At 37.8% G+C, this 23248-nt stretch overlaps 1 protein-coding gene across 4 annotated transcripts; it reads left to right on the top strand.

Annotated features, from left to right (window-relative positions):
- The first annotated feature begins 47 nt into the window (after nucleotides 1–47).
- RAB19 (RAB19, member RAS oncogene family) lies at nucleotides 48–22230 on the top strand. 4 transcript variants are annotated; one of them, XM_072652578.1, is made up of 4 exons: nucleotides 48–256; nucleotides 3331–3535; nucleotides 15353–15536; nucleotides 20749–21900. In XM_072652578.1, exons 2-4 carry the CDS (start codon nucleotides 3335–3337, stop codon nucleotides 21015–21017), a joined length of 654 nt encoding a protein of 217 aa, XP_072508679.1. In that variant the 5' UTR covers nucleotides 48–256; nucleotides 3331–3334; the 3' UTR covers nucleotides 21018–21900. The 4 variants fall into 4 exon arrangements, with proteins under 4 accessions (XP_072508679.1, XP_072508678.1, XP_072508681.1 ...); XM_072652577.1 differs by lacking the exon at nucleotides 48–256 and adding an exon at nucleotides 443–566 and having other exon boundaries at nucleotides 20749–22230; XM_072652580.1 differs by lacking the exon at nucleotides 48–256 and adding an exon at nucleotides 451–580.
- Nucleotides 22231–23248: the final 1018 nt, after the last annotated feature.

Here is a 23248-nt window from a genome sequence, read left to right as displayed (position 1 = left end):
AAGCCTCTCCTGCAGACAAATAAATCGCTTGCCAGCTCAGCTCAGGTGTGTTTGTTGTTTTTTTTTCCTGACATCCACTCCCCTTCCCCAATGAATCCTTCATAACAGTTTTGTCTCCACAAATCCAATCACTTAAAACCTTCCCATAGAACTCTTAATATCTACTGCCTATATTGATTCTTTCCCACTCTCCCAAAAAAGGACACGTAGGAAACACTGATGGAAAGAAACAAAAGGCAGCTTTGTAGGTACTGGGGTAAGTTAATCAGCTTTTTAAATTTTGTCTCCAGTTTTTGCACAGTGCACAAGAAATGTTTAGCGGGAAAGCTGCTATCCCTCAGTGTGGTCTAGCCAGTTTATAGTATTCAACTTCTTTGGTCTCGAGAAGGATTTGGCTTCAGGCTAGAGTGGGGTGGAGGGGAGGGGATTGAATTTTCCTTTCACTTTCTGTAGCTGCTACCTGGGAGACAGAACTACAGTTCCCACTGAGCAATGAGACAGGAGGTGGAAGAGGGGCTAAGGGCAAGGAAAGAAAACTAAAGAAAAATCAATACCTACTGGCACAGGTGAGAAAAAAAAGGTGAGCAACAGGTGACCCAGAAAATGAAGGAGGCAGGAGAAGATAGAATGGAGGAGGAGGAAGCAGTGGTAGAGTAGACAATTACGTTGCTTGCTAGGTGAGAGTTGATGGGTTTAGGAAGGTTTGGGGGTGGGGGTGGGGGTCCTCGGTGGAGGAAGGTGAGAAAGGTTTGTTGGAACCTCTGGAAGAGATCTGGAAAGGGGAGGGATAAGCCAAAATGAGATTTCAACTCATGTTCCAGTGGCAAGAGGGCGGAAGTGATAGAGCTTTCTTTGGCTTTTAAATGGGGAGAAAAGGAAAGTTGGATGGATAGAAGGATGGTTTAGCTGTAGGTAAAAGGGAGTAATAGGTTGATTTCAGACTTTCCTAAAAACAGGTGTGAAGTACTCCCTAGTTTAAAGACACAAATATTTGTCAAGTACTAGATGCTGGGGTGATAAAAATTTTAGATAAGATACAGTCCTTTTTCTCAAGAAACTCACTCTAGGAGCGAGCTAAAACTTGAAAAAATAAAGCTCTAATATACAATAGGAGGGGATTAGAAACTACGATTTCTCTCATTTAGGGGACCCTCCTGTAAGGAAATTCCCTAAACCAAGCAGTTTACTCTCTGCTTTACAGGTTTAGAGCGTTGGCTAAGAGCAACGAGAGATTATGTGATTTGTCCAGGGTCCCCCTGACAATGATCAGAAGTAGGACTTGAATGCAGGTCTTCTTGATTCTCTCATATTGCACAATATTTCATGCTATGTCTATTAAAGAACTGCAAAACAAAATGTCACATGCAGTCTGTGAGGGGACTTTATTAGCAAGCAAGGGAATTAACGAAAGCTTGAAAGAAAAGGCTGTATTTGAGTTGAACCTTCAACAGGTAGAAATTCAGGAAATTCAACATGAATTTCAAATTCCCATAGAATGCCCATCAGATCAGGGACTGATTTTGTATTTGTGACCTAGGCAAGTGGCTCATAGTTAGTGTTTAATAAGTCCTGTTGAAATTGAAAGTTGACTTAAAATTTCTTAGATACCTTGTCACTACTGATCCATTGAATTTACTCTTCATTTAAATTTTCAGATCTTTTTTTAGGGAAATACATACTATCTACTCATATTTTCCTCATCTAGCATTTGTGAAGCTAAATGTTTAAATCTAGGTGTAAGGTTTTGTATTTATCAGTATTCAATTTCACTGTTGCTTGTATCCGCAAAATCAATAGAAATCAGTGATAGTTATCAGTTTTGATATGTCTTGGGAGCTCTCCATTGAATCCATGCTCCAGGAAGACAACAGCCCCCTCAGTTGTTCTTGTCAGGTTAACAAATTGCTTCCTCAGTAGCCCTTAAACAAACATCATCACTATTCATCTCTTCTTCCTATGATCCGTACTGGATGACCTTTCACTTCTTCATGCCCAACCTGAATCATCTAACTCTAAAGCCAGATAATTTCTTTGAGATTGGAAGGAATTAAGATGTATAAGTTACTGAAAGATTGGATATGGATGTCAGCTCCCAAGAAATAACACTTTATATTTACTAAATCAACCAACCGTTTGGTTAAGTGTAGGATCACTAAGGAATCAACTGCTTTTTTATAATGAACAAATAATAAGACAGAGGGATCCTGTATTCTCAATACCTGTCAATCAGTTTTGTTACTGTTAAAATGTGGTCTACTATTGTATATTTGTAAAAGTTTGCCTGTTTCCTTTCTTATGTCTTCATCAAGCTTCAATATACTTACAGATTATTCTTGAGGGAGCAGAGCCAAGATGGCAGAGTACAAGTGTCAGTTTTTTTATAGATTATTCTTTCAAGAGTTTTTTTAAAACATGAGAAATTACTAAGAGTCAGTGGTATCTAATATTTTCTCTGTTTCTTTGGGGAGGAATAAGAAGAAACAATTTTTTTAAACAAACTTTTAGTGACCTTCCGTGCTTCAAATACTTTGAAAGTTTATCCCTCAATGAGCTCATTGTTGTATCCCTTCCCACCCGGGCTTCTGTGTATACTTGGTCTGGTCCAACTGCTTTTCCCATCTTTGTTTTCTTTCAGGCTTCCTACTTCCTCCTACAGCACAATGGGAACTGTGATGATAGACTCCAAATATTGTAACGGCACTGTCATTGATGGATCAAAGTTGATGATAGAAATCTTTACAGGGCTTTTTCTTTTCTAATCTGTTTATTGTCCTTCCAGTTTTATCCTTGAATACCCTGAGGATAATCTTCCTCTTGTTGGTTATCCCTTGCCTTACTATAAACTTGTTTTTCTCCCCACTGCTTTTCACTGTTTTAAGAGGCACTACCGATCATAACCTCCCATTATCCTCCACTCTGAAATTTTACAAATTATTTTATTTTCTAAACTGGTGTTGCCCTTGGCTGCTAGATATCCCTGCTTGCCAATTGAGTGTTTGCTGGCTGGGATGGTTTCTAGGTTTTTTTGATGTCTTCATTGTGGTAATCGATTTTCATTACTATGTGCAAATTTGTTTATTTTGATTTTTACTATGACTGGAGTTTCAGTCAATGGGACAGAATATGAAATGGCCCTAAGCTAGACCCCTAAGGAAGAAGAAGGATATCTTTGTCTTAGAGGCATCCCAGAAATCATATCACATCTATAACAAGAGTGAGCTTATGTAAGGCTCCTATGTTCTCCCCTCCCAGGGAATGTTTCAATACCTAAATGTATTCTAAAATCAATATTTCTCCTTTTTGTCTCCCTTGATCCATCTGATCCCTAAGAACCATGCAGTTTTCCAGTTTCATGAGGGCACCAGATGAGACTTTTGACTATTTATTCAAGATCATCCTCATTGGAGACTCAAATGTGGGAAAGACATGTGTGGTGCAACACTTTAAATCTGGACTCTATACAGACACACAACAGAACACAATTGGTGTGGATTTTACCGTGCGCTCTCTCGATATAGATGGGAAAAAAGTAAAGGTAAGAGACTGTAAAATAAAAAGGAGAGACCCACTGAGATTGATACTGATGGGATGCTTGAGTGCATGTGGTTGGACCCCAATTCTAAAATCACATTTCTCTTTAAAAATCATATTTCTCTCTAGCCTCAAAACACTACATCAGGCAGTCTCCCTCCAGCTCAAGGACAGCCTGCCTCAGCAAGAACCATTATCTCTCTTCCTGCCACAGTAGCCAGCTGCTACCTATAGAATTTATCACTTAGAGCCAGCTGCATACTGACTGAACTGGCTGTGCACTGGGTCATAACGACATTTACTACTCACTAACCTATTATATGTATACATATACATATACACTTAGACATACATGTGCTCCCTTACATTTATCTTGTCTAACAAGACATTGATGAGAGCAGCCTGGGAATCAGTCAGCCCTGACTGTTAGTTGATTTAGTAAGCGGATTTAGTGACATTTCAGGCCTAAAGCCACACCTCCAAGTAGCCCTGCCTTGGGTTATTTTTCTAATGAATTTTGGGTAAAATACCTGCTCAGTAGATTAGATGCTCCAACCTGTCTCCCCAAAAGTGCATGTTCCTTTAAGAATTAACCACTCCCTAATCCCACCCCAAAATACCTAGTTAGCATACTTGACACATGTTTTGCTATATAATAATCTATATAAACTTTACCTATAACTCCTTTAAATTGCAGGTTCCTTAAGAGCTCTTGCCCACTGAAAAGTGTTAATAATAAACTTTTTGCCTATCTGACTTAAGATTGCTTGAATCTGGTGAATTCATTCCCAATTAGTTTGCCAGGGATCTCTAGTGATTCTTCACCTTTTCTGACCCTCCTCAATACTGCCTCTGTTCCCAACAAGAGGGTATTGGAGTTCTAAACTTCCATGGCTTTTATCCCCAGACATACAAAAGGCACTGGGTAGCTTCTCATTAATTCTCCTCCATACTTCCCAGTTGTGTTGAGAGGACCACCATTGCCCTCCAGGCACTGGGGTTTTCAATGTTAGACCCTGCTTCAATTCTTCTCTCTGCTTGCTCCCCACCTCCCATGCCTCAAATACAATTGTCAAGTCTTGTGATTTTACCTCAGCATCTCTCAGATTTGTCACTTTCTCTCTAATCACATGGTTACTGCTTAGTTCAGGCTTTCCTCAACAATCACCTGGGCTGCTGTAATAACCACCTAATTGGTCTGCCTGTTTCCATTCTCTCCCATCCCTAACTTTTTCTCTACACAGCTGCCTAACTGATATTCCTCAAATAAAAAAGTAAACTGTGTTACTCCCCTGCTCAAGAATCTTCAGTGGCTCTATACTGCTTTCAACTTTCAAAAAATTGTGAACCTAACACCAAATAAAATGGACACTTCTATATACCTAGTAAAATAGGAAAGAAGATGGTATAGGGAACTGCAGATCTCTATTATATACAACTTATTTTCCTTTTTAAATATAATAAATTTAACATGTAACTTTCAAAACTATCCTGACTGTATGTGATTCTTACTGGCCTTCTCCATGCATTTTTTTCCTCTTAAATGCTTCAATGACTCTCTTTTCTTTCTTTTCCTTTTCTCCCTTTTTTTTTTGGACTTCCCTATCCCTACTCTCTTCCTTCCTTCCCCAACCCCAACTGGGGGAAAAGAAAACATGTTAAAGAAAAATACCTAGTTAAACAAAACAAATCTTCCCATTGGCCACATCTAAAAATATATGACATTCAGTGTCCTGAACCAATCACCTCTCTGTCAGGAAGTGAGAAACATACTTATCACTGATACACTGGAAGTTTTGTTGGTCATTTCATTCAAAAGAGTTCTTAAGTCTTTCAAAGTCATTTTTGTAGAAATTGTTCCAGTTCTGCTCACTTCACTTAGTACTGATTCATACAACCCTTCCCAGATTTCTCTCAAACCATTCCTTTCATAATTTCTTATGATGCAGTAATATTCCAGGATATTCACATAGCGTAATTTGTTTGAGTGGAATAGGTTTAGTGAAGACTTCTCGGATTGTAATTCTTCTCCCAGGGGTGAGATAAGACCAAGAGGCTCAAGGTTACAATATTTTTAGAGTGGAAAAATTCCATACAAGGATATAAAACTGTGTAGTACATTAGGGTCTCAATGACTGGATAAAACTTACATAATTCTTCAATGTCTTCATTTCAAAAGGGATTGGTTAGATTTCATGTCTAGAATGTAAGATCATATTCTCAGCTAATGAGAATAATGGTTGGTGGCGGGGAGGGACTTGCGTTAGGGTCTATATAAATCACTGCCTTTTCTTTGTCTTCGGCTTCTCCTGCTCCAAGTGAACTGGTACAGGAATTGCTTGAGAATCTAGTAAATAAATCTTTCTGTCATCACTCTGAGAGGCCTTTGAGTAATTAATTTAAGTAGGGATCTGAGCCATCCCACACATGTTCAATCATTCATTCCTCCATTTGATGGGTACTGTCTTAGTCTCCAGGTCTTTGCTGTAACAAAAAGGTGCTATTATTAATATTTTTGTTTTTGTGGTCCTTTGGCTATTTCCTTGATCTCTTTGAGATAGATGGACCTAGTAATTGCATTGCTGAGTCAAGGGTATACAAAATTGTAGTAACTTTGTATAGATCACCAAGGAAAATAATACATAGAGAGAAGAGGGCCCAACACACAGCCACCATTACCATCATTGACTCAGATCAAGAGTCATCAAAGGAAAATTGGGAAGAATAGGTCAGATAGCAAGGTCAAAAAACCTAGAGAGGAGAAAAGAGTGATCAACACTGTTAAAGGCTGCAGAGAGGTCAAAGATGGAGGATTGAGAAAAGGCCATTGGATTGGGCAAGTAACATCACACTAATAACTTTCTCCACCTCCAAAACCAAGTAAAAATGACTAACTTTCCAGACATTGAGCCTCAGAGTGATTTGTACTAAATGCCAGACACAAAGGAAGATTCTCAAGAAAGAGAATTGGTAGGGGTTTTTTTGGAGGTACAAGGGTATAGTGATAAAACCACTGATTCTGTGTTCAAATGCTGGTTCTGATATTTGCTACATAAATGGTTTTTGACAAATGACCTAATACTTCTGGGCCTTAGTTTTCTCATTTGTAAAATAGAGTGGCACCCAATGTGTTCCAAAGGCCTCTGCAAGCTTTAAATCAATACTTCTATTGTTTAATGCTTGGCATAGAGTAATTTATATTTCACCAAACAGTTCTTCCTTATGTTGTGCCACAATTTTCTGCTTTCAGTTAAGCCCATTTTCTGTTGTTCAGTAGTAGTCCATAGATTGAAAGAACCTAAATGCAGACTCAAATCTACCCCCACTCTCTTCCCAACACAAAGCCTTTAATAGGGAGACCCTAATTATGTCACCCTTTAGCTTTCTCTTTCTAAGGTGCACGTTCCTATTCTTGAAGGTTGGGAAAATCCGTACTCATGAGTTCCCAAAGGCTTAGGCCCAGAGATTGAGGCCCCAGCAAAACATCTGAAATCCATTTTTTTAAAAAAGTATTTAATAACCAATGATAACATAAAGAGAATTGTATTTTTCAGATGAGGAAACTTGGGCTGGGAGAGGTTAAGTGATTTGACTAAGGACCCAGGTAATAAGCTTCCAAGGCAGGTCCCCTAACTCCAGAGTCAGTTTGCAAAGCAAACTTCAAGTTTCTTTACAACAATTCTGAGAGGTGGATAGTGTAAGTATTGTTATTCCAATTTTATAGATGGAGGAGTTGAGATTCTAAGAGGTTAAATGACTTTTCACAGGTCAAATCTGAGGCATGAGTCAAACCCAGGTCACTTAATTCTAAGTCCAATGCTCTTTAGAAGAATTACAATCTGCATAGATCACTCACTGGAAGGAAACCATCATCAAGTTCTAAATTATAAGGTATAGCCTATACATGCTGAAGAAGTTCAGAGAAAGGGAACATTAATCTGATCTTTAGATTTGCACGGGGCCCTGAAAGGTAGAAGTTGGAATTGGGAAAAGCAGATGGGGGAAGGCTAAGAGAGGGAAACCATCAAGGCCCAGATGGGAATAATGATGCTGTTTTCCTGGGACACGCTAGTAGAAGTGTATTGGAAGTGAGGATGAGACCAGATTGTGAAAGAAGTTGAAAGTCAGGGTGGGGGAAGGGGGAGAGGGCTTAGACATACCTGGATAAGAAATAAGGGGTCATTGAAGGCTTTTGATAAGCAATATGAGTGACATGATTGATGAAAGAAAATTTTAAGGAAGACTAATCTGGCAGCCATATGCAGGTTGGGCTAGAACCTGTTCAGTCTTTCTACAGTCAAGGGGTACCTTTTATGTTTCCCATCTTTCAAAAAATGTTGCCATGGATATTTTGGAAATTTCTGTCATTGGCCTCCTTTGAGTAAACACTTTATATTTCTGATAGCACTCTTAGTTTTCCATGGAGGGGTGTGTAAAGAAAAAAAGAACCAAGAGGTAAAAACTAGCCTTTGGGAACATCTACTGTTAAGAGGTAAGAGGAAAAAGAGGACTCAGGCCAGAAAACAGAAGGAACACCTAGAGAACTGGAAAAGGATAAGGTAACATTGTGGAAGCCAAAGCTAGGAGAGAATTTCAGCAACAAAGGAGGTGGTAGACAGCACCAAATGTACCAGAGAATTCAAGGACAGTAGGCCTTAAGATTCATCGAGAGTCCTTACCACAGCATTTTAGAGCTTAAGGGGACCTAAAAGAGCCTCCCCTCTAACACTCCTATTTTGCAAGTGAAGAAAGTGAGGCCCAGAAAAATGAAGTGACTTGTTCAAAGCCTTATAGCTAGTTACTAGTAGAGACTAAAACCCATGCCTGCTGACTCCCAGGCCAATGTCCCTTCTGCTGTATCATGATTGGTGCCATTGGAGAGAAGGAAGGAAGGAAGGAAGGAAGATAAGAAGGAAGGGAAAAGGAAAGAAAGAGAGAGAAGGAGGGAGGAAGAAAGGAGGAAAGGAAGAAAGGGAGGAAGGAAGGAAGGAAAGAAAGAAGGAAGGAAAGAAAGAAAGTACTTATTAAGCACCTACTATATGCCAAAACACTATACTAAGCATTTTACCAACATTTTCTGATTCTCACAACAACCCAAAGAGGAAGGTATTATTATCCTCATTTTATAGAAAACCATTTTGGCAGAAGCTAGATTTCAGGGAGTTGTGGAAGGAGTAGGTGAAGAAAACATGAATATTTTAAGTGTAAACCAGTCATTAAGCATTTGACAGTGAAAAGAACATTGACTCTGGGCTCAGAGAACCCAAGAGACCTCAGGAAAATTCCATGTCTCATGCTTACTGATGGCATCAGCATGGGTAGAGTACTGGTCTCCAAACCGAGAAGACTTGTCTAATGTGATACATACTGGCTGTGCCATCCTGGACAAGTCACTTAACGTACTCATAGTGCCCCAGGCAGTTCTCTAAGATTATAAACTGCAGAGCAGATGCTGATCTGTACCAGTAGACAGTTCCTTACTGGCATCTCCCTGCAAAGATACAATTACAAGTCTGGTCAAGTCAAGCCAAAAAGCATTTATTAAGTGCATACCATATGCCAGACATGTGTTAAGTAATAGGGATGCAAGTACAGTTTTTAAAAATACATAAAAGGATTTTTTAAAGTACATTAAACAACTATAACAGAATGTGTTCTCCAAGATCTGAAGGGGAAAGTTGATTCTTATAACCGTGACCAGTAAAATCTTCATGTAGACTGTGTCATTTGAATTGAGCTTTTAGGGGGTGGGTAGGAGTTCAACAGAAGAAGAAGAGCAGGAAAAGCATTCAAGAAGTGACTGAGTGAACCCAGAGTTGCCCGGTTTGATTGGCACATAGGAATGGAGAGGGGAATAATATGAGATTAGATGGATGGTAGATTGATTGATAAAACATTCATTAAATGTTTCATTGATGTCAGACAATGTAATAAGATTAATATTAGAATGGAAAAGTGAGTAGGTGCAGGATTGAATGCTAAGCTGAGGAGTTTGAGTTTTATTCCTTCAACACTAGGGAGCCATTGAAAGTTCTTGACTCAATGCTGAATGAAGTGAGCAGAAGCAGGAGAACATTGTACACAATAACAGCCACGTTATTCGATGATCAACTATGATTAACTTAGCTCATCTCAGCAATACAATGATCCAAGACAACTCCAAAAGACTCTTGATGGAAAATGCTATCCACAGCCAGAGAAAGAACTATGGAGTCTGAAATGCAGATCAGAGCATACTATTTTCACTTTCTTTTTGGTTTTTTGTGGTTTTTCTCATTTGTTCCGTTTCTTTCATAACATGACTAATGTGGAAATATGTTTACATGGTGGCACTTGTATAACCTATATCATATTGCTTGCCATCTGGGGGACAGGGGATCAGAGGGAGGGAATAAGAAAAAATTAAATTCAAAATCTTATAAAAAGAATGTTGAAAACTATCTTTACATGTAATTGGAAAAAAATACAATACTATTTATACTTTAAAAAAAGAAAGTTCATGACTCAGTGAATGATATGAGTAGATGGATCTATGAGGAAGATCATCCTGGCTGTATGGATGTATTGGATATACAGAAGGGATTGAGGGGAAAAGAGAATAGGGACAGAATGTGTAAGCAGGCTATTGCAGTATTCCAGAGAGAAATGTGTATCTGAATTGGGGAGGTAGAAGTGAAGACAGAGCAGAGAGGATAGGCAGGAGACACTTTGGTTCTAGACCAGGGACTCTTAGCCTTTTTTTGTGTCTCCTTTTGTGTCTGGTGAAACCTATGGACCTCTCTGGAGAATGTTCTTAAATGTGAAAAATAAAATAGACAAAAGAACCAATTCTATTTAAATAAAGGCATGTTTTTTTTTTTATCATCCATGTTGGTGGACTCCCTAAAATTTATTAACAGACCTGAGAGAATAGTGACCAGGGAGGAGGTCTGGAGACCTTGGGTTAAGAACCTCTTTTCTAGATGGTTCTTTTTTGTGTCAATTTTTTATTCATTTTAAATTTAAATACAAAATGAGAAAAGAAAAAAAGAACATTGCCATGTACACAGCAGAACATAGAAGAGAATTCAACGTAAAACAATAATTTCCATTTCAAGAAAATCCATTTAATAAATACCATATATTGTTTTCCAATCTACCCAACTTTTCTTTGCTTCCTTGTAGGTTTTCTTTTCTTTTCTGCTATCCACTTTTTTTACTTTATCTTTTCCCCTTCCTCCTCCTCCACCAAAAAGAAGGCAACAATTAAATGCAGATATGTAGATATCTATAAACATACATATATATACACATATACTCTCATACACATATTATGTGAGACTGTACCATGCATACTTCCACTTGTAATCTCTTTCTCTGAAAGGTAATATCGTCTTCCTTCATAGGTCCAAGTCTTTTCATGTTTTTCGAAATCAATCAGCTCATCATTTCCTATACCACAGCAATATTCCCATACAATCACATCCTATCTGAGAGTTTGTTTATGATTTTTTTCCTCTCAGTTTTCTGCATTCCTTCCATTCTTGGCTACATTTGTTTTATTTATACAATAAAATTTTAATTTAAAATAATTGAAATTGTCCATTTTACCCTTCAACAATACTCTCACCTTATAATAAAAGTTTAAGGTCTGATATTGCTGAATCTTCTTCCTTTACATCTTTTCCCCTGGTTTCTTTGAAATTCCCTGAACTTTTGTTCTTCCAAATTATCTTTGCTATTATTTTTTCTAACTCAGTAAAAATAGTTTTTAGCAATTTAATTGGGATGGCACTGAATAAATAGTTTAGTTAGGTAAAACTGTCATTTTATGATTTTTGGCTTTATCTACACTTGAACAATAAATGTTACTCCACTTATTTAGATCTTACCTTATTTGCACAAAAATGTTTTATGTTTATGTTCATATAGTTCCAGTGTCTGTTTTGGCAGGTATACTCTCAGGTATTTTGTGTTCTAGGTGGTTCTAAACAATAAAGGGAAATGAAGGAGATCTCCACTCATTTGCAGCTTTAATTTTCTTTAGTTATTTAATCCTTTCTCCCTTCTCACCCTCAAAATTATATAAGGAATCATTCAATCTCCCTGAGCTTTTATTCTTCCTTTCCTTGGTTAGGAAGGATTCCTGTCCTTCCACTCTTTGACTAAACTATGTATGTAAATCACTTTAACACTCTAGAAAAGTGAAATGTTGTTGTTATTTCAGTCACGTCCAACTCTTCATGGCCCCTTTTGGAGTTTTCTTGCCAAAGGTACTAGAATAGTTTGCCATTTCCTTCTCTAGTACATTTTACAGATGAGGAAACTGAGGCAAAGAGAGGTAAGTGACTTGCCTAGGGTCACATATTTAGTAAGTGTCAGAGGCTAGATTTGAACTCAGGAAGATGAATCTTCCTATCCAGATGGGACACTAGCCACTGTGCCACTGGGGCTGCTTCAGAAAGGTGAATTAGTATTTAGTATTGATAATCATTCAAGTGATCTACATTTAACAGATCTTCACCTCTTTTTATCACCTAAAAGTGCCTCTTCTTTTGCCAGTGACTTCTCTCTTTTGATAGGGTCTCTATCTGCTTTTCTAGTTTATTGAAGACTTGAAAACCTGCCTTAGGATCTAAGTGTGCTTAGCTTGGATAGAAGGTTGTAGTGGCAATGTGATATTAGGAGGGCCATGAATATCCCAGCACAACTCTGAATCACAAAATACACACAGATTCTCCAAATGGAAGACAGAACCAAAACATTTATTCAGACACCAGAAAGCCAAATCCATCATAGTAACAAAAATCTATACACAATAACAATGCAGAGAACAACACCATCCCCAAGCTGTCCCACTGCTAGGCTTCCCACAAACCAGCTCCATTAAACAAATCACAAGCAGGCTCTCTTAACCAAAGTCACAAACAAGCTCTCTCACTCACGCTACCCAACTGCCTGCATCCTTCCTAGCTCTGACTGCTCTCAAGACTAACTTCCTCTCAGCTCTGCTCTAGCTCCGCTTCTTCCTGTTCCATCCTCCCTGCCCCACCCCTTCAACAAGCTCCTCCCACCACAGATTCATGTGATTCAGGCTTCCATGTGACCCAGGCAGGTCACATAGGCCTATTAATGAATGGGAAAGATCTTCCCATTTAAATTACCATTACAAAAGTTCTTAACCTTTTCAAAAATATTTTTTTTTACATGCGTCAAGGATTCCTTTGACAATCTGGTGAAGCCATCTCAACATAAAGAGTACTTATTAATTAATTATGGTATGTCAGCAGTAAGGACTGGGAATACAAAAAAAGGCTAAGTGAATCCCAGAAAGGAGAAGCAACTTACCTGACAGGGGCCAACATCAGGCTAGAACTCTAGGTCTCCTGCCTTCTCAGGGTCCATTCCTTCCACTGTTTCACAAAGCTTTTCATTCAATTACTTAAACTTCAATCTTGGTCAGACTGGCTGTTTTGATTAGGCAATACAAAAGCCCTTTCAAACCACAAAGTCTGATTTTCTAGATAAGTGTTGGTTAAATTTGCTGTATGATTTTCATGCTTAAACAGCGAGACAATCTGGTGTGACTGACCATAAAACCTGTTATTAATGGGTAGTGCATTTTCTATCATGGTAGAAAGTCAATAGCTTATTTATATTTTTTCCAGGACCATTTTAAAAACTGTTAAATAATATTTTATTCCTTCCCAATTACATGTTAAAACCATTTAACTTTTTTTTTAAAAAGTTTTGAGTTCCAAATTCTATCCTTCCTTCCCTTCCCCGCTCCCTAAGATGGTAAGCCATCTGATATAGTTTACACATGTACAATCATGTAAAACATTTCCATATTAGTCATGTAGTACAAGAAGACTCAAAAATTTTTTAAAAGAATGAAAGAAAAGAAAGAGAAAGTTGAAAAATAGTATGCTGTAGTCTATATTAAAATAATATGAGTCTTTCCTCTGGAGGCAGAGAGCATGTTTCATCTTTGGATGAAACTGTATTGCTGAGAATAGCTAAATCATTCATAGTTCTACATCATACAATATTACTGTTACTGTGTACAACATTCTCCTTGTTCTACTCATTTCACTTTGCATCAGTTCATATAAGGTCTTCACAGGTTTTGCTGAAATCATCCTGGAAAGTCAATAATTTTTTAAAAATTAATAATAATGTAATATAGGTAGTAGTTTTTTAATGTATACTCACATTTGTGCACTGTCTGTACCTCACCTACACAATCCCTACATTCTTAAAGCGTATTCATTCATTCATTCATTCATCTGTTTATTCCACAAACATATATGGAGAGCCTAGAACAGGTAAGCCACTCTGCTAAGTGCTGTGAAGGCTTCAAAGATGTGGAAGACATGAAGAGAGAGTCTGGTGTAGTTGATAGAATGGTAGACTTGGAATCATGAAGACCTAGGTGACACTTAGTAGCCACGTGTTAGAGACAAATCACTCTGAGCCTATTTCCTCAATGATAAAACAGAAATAATAATACCACCTTCTCAAGTCCCTTGTAACATTCAAATGACAACACATATAAAGCACTACTGTATTAGGCTATTATGATGATGGTGGTGATGATGATGATGGTGATGATGCTTCCTACCCGCAGGTAATTTGCAGTCGGATAATATCAAAGGATCATTGAGTTGACATAGAGCTGGAAGGAACCTCAGAGACTGTCTACTCATATCTCTTCATTTTTACAGATGACAAAACTGAGGTCCAAAAGGATTAAATGACTTGTACTGAGCCATAGAGTTAGAAAATATTAGAGATAGGATTTTAACTTGGGTCCCGTGAGCCCAAGTTCAACAGTTCTCCTACTATCCTATGATCCTTCCAGTAGCTTGTGGTGTAATGAAACAAGAGTAGTCAGATGGGTAGTCCATTAACAAATCCTGTGACAAATACGAAGTGAGTGTCCAAAGTCTTTTGTCACACTGGAATCCAATCATCTTTAATAGGTTTTCCATAGCCTGAAAGAAGAACTATGAGAAAGTACCTTCTCCTCTTCTTTTTAAAAAACTTTTATTCATTTTAAACTTAAATACAAAACAGAAAAGAAAAAAAGAGACTATTTCCATGTACACAGCAGAACCTTCCCCCATTCTTTGTAGGTGTGAGGGACTATACCTGCTTCATAAAATGTCAGACCCTTCAATGAAAATGTGTTAGTTTCCCTGCTCTCTTTTTTTATTCTTTGTTATGAGGCATAAGAGAAGGGATAAAAATGCTCTGGAGGTCTGAGGAAAGGAAATATTTTTGACTAGGGGCTCGGGGAAGGTTTTATGGAGGAGGCTAGGGCATTGGATAGAGCACGATTGCAGAAGTCAGGAGGACCTGAGCTCAAATCTCACCTCAGACACTTGACACTCACTAGCTGTGTGACCTTGGGCAAGTCACTTAACCCCAGTTGCCTTATCCTGGGTCATCTCCAGTCATCCTGATGAATATCTGGTCACTGAATTCAGATGGCTCTGGAGGAGAAGTGAGGTTGGTGACCTGCACAGCCCTCCCTCACTCAAAACAAAGTCAAGTGCAAGTCATGTCATTATTTCTCTGATGGCATGGTCTTCTTCAGCAACAAAGGACAAACACACATGGCTCTCTAGGGTGCATGAAAAAGGTAGGGGCAGTGGTGGATATCGTAGGATATGATTACAAAAAATAAATACCAAAAACAATTTTTAAGTGATCCATCTGTTAGAGATGTTTCCTTTGGAGCTTTGAGGCTGCAGGAGGATCTGTTATCGATGTTTTTTGTGTGTATGTGCAGTAATGCTACATTGGCTCAGCTCCTCTTTTCTCCTTGCCTGGACAGATGCAGGTATGGGACACGGCTGGCCAGGAGCGATTCCGAACAATCACCCAGAGCTACTACAGAAGTGCGAACGCTGCCATCATTGCTTATGATCTGACAAGGCGATCCACATTCGAATCTGTTCCTCACTGGATCCATGAAGTAGAAAAATACGGGGCAGCAAATTTGGTCATAATGCTTATTGGTACGGTATTTAGAAGGCATTTAACATCATCATCCCCTATTAATAGTTTGGTTTTTTAACAGATTTAATTTCATGAGGCATCAGGATAAGGATACCAGTTACCTACCAGTATTATTGTGACTTTTTGGTGTAATTGGAAGAGCTCATTGACGTGAAATACTGTATCCATGTATGGGTAATTCAAATGTATTTAAGCTTAAGTAACTCTGCAGGAAACAAATTAGTCCATTACCATAAAGTTAAAAAAAAAAAAGAAATGGGGACCCTTTCTTTATATAAAGGGCCACTGACCCAGAAGGAAAAAAATAGGAAGCAACTGGACTTTGGGTAATATTTATAGTGAAATGCAAAATGTTCATGAGTAACACCCTTTTTTTCAGATTAACAGGAAAGACAGATAAAATGTCAAACATATAATTTAATTTCATACTATGCATGATCAGATGAAAGAGACCAAGGCAGAGGAGACCCTAGGAATGAAAAGATAAGGGAAAGAAAGAAGGGAAGTAAAAGAAAGAAAAAGCAAGAAGAAAAGAAAAGGAGAAGAAAAAAGAGGAAGAGCCAAAGAAAGGGAATAAGAGAGATAGGCACAAGGAGGAAAGGAAAAAAGAAAAGGAAGATTTCATAGATTGTAATAGGAATATCTTGCTATAGTAGACTGCTATTGATGCACAGTACAAGGCCCTTCAGAATAAGTTATTACTGTTTATAAATAACTAATTAGTTGATCAATCCTTGTTAATAGACTGTCAATTATGCTACTTTTTAAGTTCTGGATGAGATGGTCACAGCTTCTCACCAGGAGGAAAATTATGCTCTGGATTGAAATAGAAACAACAGTCATTTCACCACAGTTTTCCCCATTGGGTTAAATTTAGGTTCCTCAAATCTTCAAGCAATTTATAATTCACTATTCAGAGCCCTCCTCCAGTCATCCTTTCCCCACGATTTCCCTGATAACTGGCTTCCATAGATCTTTCTCCTTAATTATATACTCATTGCTCATATGAGACATTTTGACATCTACTTTGCCTAGAGATTACTCTCTTGTATCATGTTTCTAACTCTTGTTTCTCCACCTGTACCATAAGCTACTTGGAGAGAGTGGACATTGTGGCCTCGATGTGGTTTAGATCAGTGTCAAACGTTCATTTTTTAGCTGGGGGATTCTCCCAAAAGTCAGAATTTTGGATTTGGAATCTCCCTTCTTTAGTATATCCAGACCTTGTTTAATGAAACCAGGTTGCTGTGTGTGTGTGTGTGTGTGTGTGTGTGTGTGTGTGTGTTTCAGAGAGAGAGAGAGAGTGCGCAATTAGGCTTCTTAAAGTCTCTGAATGTGATTAAAGAGGATAATAAATTGATTCAGTTCGACACCCACTCAATTCAATATTTTTTTTATTTTCAGTTTCTTATTATGAACTAAAAAAATCATCAACAAACACTTATTAAGTATCTATTATTGCACTGTATTGTGGGCAGCTCTGAGGCTAAAAGTAGTAAGTAGTCATACACAGCTAGAAAGAAGTCCGAGACCTGCAAGTGAATTCTGCCTTCCCTTGAGGCCATGTCTGAAAATGCTAGTTTGACTTAATATTGGAGGAAATAAGGACGTCATTTATTCAGTAAGAAAGATTGATGGATCATCTGGCGCGTGCAAGGTATTGTGGTGGATACAAAGGTGTAAAACATAATTCTTGTCCTCAAGAAGTTTATAATCTAATCCTGGAGTTGAGACAGAAAAAGAAAATGGCCTTCCATGAAGGAGATTGCATTTTATGGGATTCTGCAATAGATACATAGGTAAATAAATGCAAAATATATAGAAAGTAAATACAAAGTAATTTCTGGGGATGGGGGTGGGAGTGGAGAATAGGATAGCATATGCAAAGGTGGGAAATGCAATGTCATGTACAAGGAATAACAAATAGGCTAGAACATGGAATATTACAAAGGGGAATAATGTGAAATCATTTTGGAAAGATAGGAGCTATATTATGAAGGGCTTTAAATGCCTAATTGAGGAATTTGTATTTTATTTTGGAGAAAATAAAAAGCCACCAAGACTTCTTAGTGATTCTGTGCTTTAGAAAAACACAGATTAGACAGGAGAAATATGTAAGCAGGGAGATGAAGAATCTGTCCCCAAATCATAAATTAAACATTTTAAAACATATATATCTGCTAACCAACATGCACTTATTAAATAGCTACTGTTTCCAAATGAAATGGTCTATTTTCTTGCTATATGTATATAATGTTTAAGCTAGTCTCAAGAATTAAATATGAATAAACAGAAGATTCAGCTACATAGAATAAACTAACATGTTTGGAAATATATACTATCATGTTTTTCACTAAAACAAATATGATGTTACTGTCATAAAATTATATTCATAGGAATGGAAGCTTATTATTCAAGATATTGTTTTTCCATTCTAATGTACTTTGCCTTCAATTAATGTTTACTCTAGTCAATACTGTGTAGCTTAAAATGACTTGGTTATAGACCCATGATCCAAACAGCCAAATTTTAGCCTCATAAAAAGAGACTTAGGGACTCATAAAACGAGAAAGAAATAGCTTTCTGGCGATAATCTGGTTACTTTTGCCACCAAACATTAACTGTATCATTTCTAATTTCACTCAGATATTACACACATTCTTAATTAAGGTTTGCTTTTCTGGTCCTAATCTTATGCAAAGACTTGATTAAATTGTTACTTTGTAACTCATCTCACTTCCCTTAGAGTTGAAACCCTTTCCCTTCGGCCACACATAGGGACTGAGGACAGCTGGCTTGGAAAAGCTCATGCATGTATTTTCTTACAAATGTGGTTATGGGCACATTAAAGAATCATTGCTGTGGTCACCATCTTTCACAACCTGCTGCTAAAGCAATTCCCCACAAATGTAAGCTTCTGTCTCTTTCAGAACTCTTACATGAATCAGGAGAGAGAATATATATAATTAATCTCCTCAGTAGTAGTGTAAACCTCTGTGGCTCTCTACTTCCATTGAAAAGTAGGATTCTTAGCCACTTTAGTGTTTTAGGGAAAGTGAAATAGCACTTTCTCCCTTAATTTTTCATCCAGTGGTCACTAAGCAACTAACAGCTTATGCAACTTTGTTTCCTGATACAGTCTGAAGAGTTGCAAAAAAAAAAAAAAAAAAAAAAGCCAACTCAGTCAATACCAGGCAGTCACAAAGCATTTATTAAGCTCCTGCTTTGTGCCAGGGTCTGTGTCAAGTTTAAGTGATAAAAAGAAAGGCAAAAGATAGTCCTTGTTCTCAGGGAACTCATAGTACAATGAGAGGAGACAATATGAAAACAAATATGTACCTATTGTATATAGGTATGTACAGGGTAAATTGGAGATAATCAATAGAGGGCAATTGTAATAAGGAGGATCAAGAAGGTGAGGCTTGAAGGAAGCCAAGGAAACTAGGAGGCTGAGTTGAGGCTGAAGAGTATTATAATTATGGGGAACAAACTCAACCACAACTCCCAACCCTAGTCATGAGTCTAGGGGAAGGAAAGAGAAGAAGAGGAAAAAACAGGGAGTTGTTTGAATTTACTCAGTACTGGGAATTGGAATCTGATAATTCCAGCTCTACTAAGTTCAGTTTTTAGGTATGATCAAAGCCTCAAGTTTCGACATCATCAGTAAAATGAGGTTGGACTTGGGGACCTTAAAAGTCCCTTTGAACTTTAAATCTATAATTTTATAATCATCTCTATAATCCAGGACACATCTGGAATACCGGAATCAGCTCTAGGATCAAGACCAGGATCAGACCATATTTTAAGAAGAATACAAATGATGTTATTAATATGCCAAAAGCTTGGGTCTGGTATGTTGACACCCTCTGGGATGAACATTACCACACTAGCTCTGAGGGGAAAGGCCAGTGGGAAATCTGGCCTAAGTGAGCAGTGGATAAAGAATCTGAGTTAGGAAAATTTGCTTTCAAGTCCTGCACTGGCTGTATGACTCTGGGCAAGTCATTTAAGTGTCCCAGGCTACAAGTATCTAAGACCAGAAATGACAAAGCAGGTGCCATACTGGTAGGAGGGTCTTCACAGCAAGTTTCCTTTGTCCATGAACTCACAGGTCCAGTCCAAAATTAAGAAGCTAGAAGTCACTCCAAGGAAGGCAACAAGGTCTGGAGGTGATCACAGACCAAGCCATGTGAGGGCTGGTTAAAGGAACTAAGAGTGTTTAGTCTGAAGTAGAGAAGACTAGGGATGTGAAAGGAAGTTTCAGCTATTTAAAGAGCTGGGAAAGGGATTAGATTTGCTCTGCCAGGCTTCAGAGGATGGGTAGGAGTTACAGAGGGACAGATTAAGCCCCAGAGTAAAGAAAAGTAAATTAGAAGTGTCCAAAAGTACTGCAACTAGGTGGTGCAGTGGATGGAGCACTGGACTTGGAATCAGAAAGACATCTTCAGGAGTTCAAATGGAGCCTCAGACACTCACTAGCTGTGTGACCCTGGGCAAGTCACTTAACCCTGTTTGCCTCAGTTTCCTTATCTGTAAAATGAGCTGGAGAAGGAAATGGCAAGCCACTCTAGTATCTTTGCCAAGAAAATCCCCAAATGGGATCACAGAGAGGCAGACATGACTGAAACAACTGAATAACAACAAAAAGTATAGAAGGAGTGGGTTCCTCTTTGATAGAAATCTTCAAGGGAGAGTTGAATGACCACTTTTCAGAGATACTATGAGGTGGGAGTCCTCAAATCTCAAGTTGTACTAGATAGCTTGTGAGGTCCCTTCCAACCCTGAGATTCTGTGGTGGAAATGAAAAAACAAACAAAAAAATTAGATATTCTACTTCTCTCCTCCTCTAGCATGGATATACAAAAGTACACTGACTTTTAAAGATTTTTTTTTAAAAATAGTACTATTAATATTAATGACAGTTGTCTAGATTCATTTTTCATTCTGCATCACTTCCTATAAAGTTTCCATTTCTTTATATTTGTCATATCTAATTTCTTAGGGAGCAATAATATTGCATTGCATTGATGTACTATGATTGATTCAGCTAGCCCTCAATTATTTGATGTTTGTGATTTGATTTTCAATAGAGTTGGTTTTTTTCTAGTCTACAGAACATTTTGTTGAGCTAAAGTGTTCTTTTAAAAATATGCCATTCTTAAAAATCAGGCCACACTACTCAGTATCCTGTTGCTTTGTCCTTAATTTCAGGGAACAAGTCTGACCTATGGGATAAACGTCACGTTCTTTTTGAAGATGCTTGTACTCTGGCAGAGAAACATGGCCTTCTCGCAGTTTTGGAGACTTCAGCTAAGGAGTCCAAGAACATTGAGGAAGTGTTCGTGCTGATGGCAAGGGAGCTAATTGCCCGGAATGACCTGAACTTTTATGGGGAGGGTCCACAGAACAATCTCCTCTTGGATTCTACTCCAATTCTCCTAGCTTCAAGTCCAAGTTCAAAGAACCACTGCAATTGTTAAAAGGGGAAGGAACAAAGTGGGAAGCAAAGTGTGCTGTTAGAGAGGCACTCTCTAAAACCCAAATTAGTCAGAAATCTGGTGATCCAGTACGTTAGGTTTTAGACTTTGGAGTGGATGTTCTATTATTTCCTTTCAATTACCCAGGCTTCCTTCCAGCATGCATAGTTGCTACTTTTGTCCTTCTTTGTCAACAAAGAGAAACCTCTTGAGGCCATATCCATTGACTAAAGGAAGTTCAATTTAATATAAGTATTTGTTGTGTGTCTACTATGTTCCAGGCACGGTGCTAAGTGCTGAAAAACTGAAATAGGTTCTGCCTTCCATAAGTTTACATTCGACCAAGAAAAGTTTCCTTTTAAAGGCAGTCCTTAAAGAGGAGCTTTGAAGGTAATTAAACAATCTAAGGGGCAGAAGTCAGAAGGGAGTTTTTCCAAGAAACAAGTCACCCTTTTCCCTTAGTCTTACTATTAAAATGAAGTTTAGTTTTAGGGTAGGAAGGATGGATAATGGTTCTCCTTCATTAGCCCTGATCAAAACCTGGACCTAGCTTTTGGCCACAGTATTTTCCTTCAGTGTTGAAGAAAAGGAAGGGCCTACAGGTCCGGAGGAAAGTAGAACAGAATATCAAGAAGAAGGAAAGACTGGAAAGCATTCTCTAGAGTGAGTTTGGTGTGTTTTAAAAAATTTTTTTTGGAGGGGACTGGGGAATTTGAGTATAGTGAAATTAAAGACATCAAATAGCACAAACTTACTTCACATTTGTTCTCATACCCACCTAATTCAAGAAATGATAAAACCATCAGTACCTGGCCTCTGGAATTGAAGCTTTTCTTAGCATATTTAATTAGTTAAATAGTTAATTAAATTAATTAGTTTCATTTCATTGGGCTTTTTTCTGTTTATATCAATGTGATCATTGTTTTCCTGAACTTGCTTACTTTAGTTGTCTCCATTTTCTAATAATTTTTCCCAGTCTTCTTATGGGCCAGTAACATTCCACCATAGTGATGTACCACAACTTCATTAGCCATATTCCAATCAATGGGCACCTGCCATATTTCCAGTTTTTTTTGCTCCCAGAAAAAAGTGCTACTGTGAATATTTTTGTACATCTATGACTTTTCTTTCTACCTTTGAGCTCTTTGGGGTTGGCATATTCCCAACAATGGGGTCTTTGGGCCAAAGAATATAAACATTTTTAAAAAAACTACAATTCTATAGTGCATCTTTTTTTTTTTTACATTTAATTTTTATTAAAATTTCTCTCAATTACATGTAAACAAAAATTAACATTTTTAAACATTTGAATTTTATATTCTCCCTCCTTTCTTTACTATCTCCTTGAAAAGCAAGCAACTTGATATAGATTTTATGTATATATATATATATATATATATATATATACATATATATGTATATGTATATGTACATATATGGTCATTTTAGCACATTTAACAACACTTAAAATATTGTAACTGAGATATTCACTGTTTTGTCTCATGCTGCTTGGGTAATATATTTTGCTTTGATATTTTCTAGAAAATAGAAGAGAAACATAATAGAAAATAAGATAATGTTATTTTTCTCTAAATTTTCGATGGCTTATTCACAACATACCAAGTTCCAGTTAGTCTGAACTGATCCCACATTGATTGGGGGGGTGGAAGGAGGGTTGTTCCCAAATCCATGACTAATGCTCTTGATCCCTTAGAAGCCAGTACTGGTTGAAGACCTAGTGTTTACACATACCTAAAAGGAGAAGACAGAGTTTCAGATCATTTCCTTTTACAGATGTACAACCTGAACAAAACTGAAATTAGCACACTCTGGCCCTTTCAGTAAATCCACTTCTTAGTCCAGGGGCATTCCCAAGCAGGGCTATAAATAGCTAAGGACCAGGGAGATATAACATAAGTATACTACAAATCTTCCAGTTACCTGTCCATCTGCTCTCTATTTCCCACTGCCTTCCCACTAGGTCAGCATACCTGTGGAGAGTGCAGAACACCTAAGAAAGGTAAGACCATCAGTGAAAAGAGCACAAGATTTGTAGTAAGAGGACTTGGTTTTGAATTACATTTTTGCTATTCCCTGCCTAGGTGTCCTTGGATAAGTCAGCCTCCTAAAACCTTGGTTTACTCATCTGTAAAATAAGGGAATGTCCCTTTCAGCTCTAAATCTTATTAGAGATAACAATGTCATGCATAGAGCTCTACACCTGGAATCAGGAA

Source organism: Notamacropus eugenii, chromosome 3 (genome assembly GCF_028372415.1).
Source record: "Notamacropus eugenii isolate mMacEug1 chromosome 3, mMacEug1.pri_v2, whole genome shotgun sequence".
NCBI lineage: Eukaryota > Metazoa > Chordata > Mammalia > Diprotodontia > Macropodidae > Notamacropus > Notamacropus eugenii.
The sequence above is the reverse complement of the archived record's forward strand: the minus strand, read 5'-3'. Positions and strand labels throughout refer to the sequence as shown.

Bases quoted from the DNA above. Each gene is read 5' to 3' on its own strand.
- RAB19 (XM_072652577.1), top strand. From the start codon at position 3,335: ATGCAGTTTTCCAGTTTCATGAGGGCACCAGATGAGACTTTTGACTAT. The intron at 3,536-15,352 runs GTAAGAGACTGT...TTGCCTGGACAG, and splicing joins TAGATGGGAAAAAAGTAAAG to ATGCAGGTATGGGACACGGC. The intron at 15,537-20,748 runs GTACGGTATTTA...CCTTAATTTCAG, and splicing joins TTTGGTCATAATGCTTATTG to GGAACAAGTCTGACCTATGG.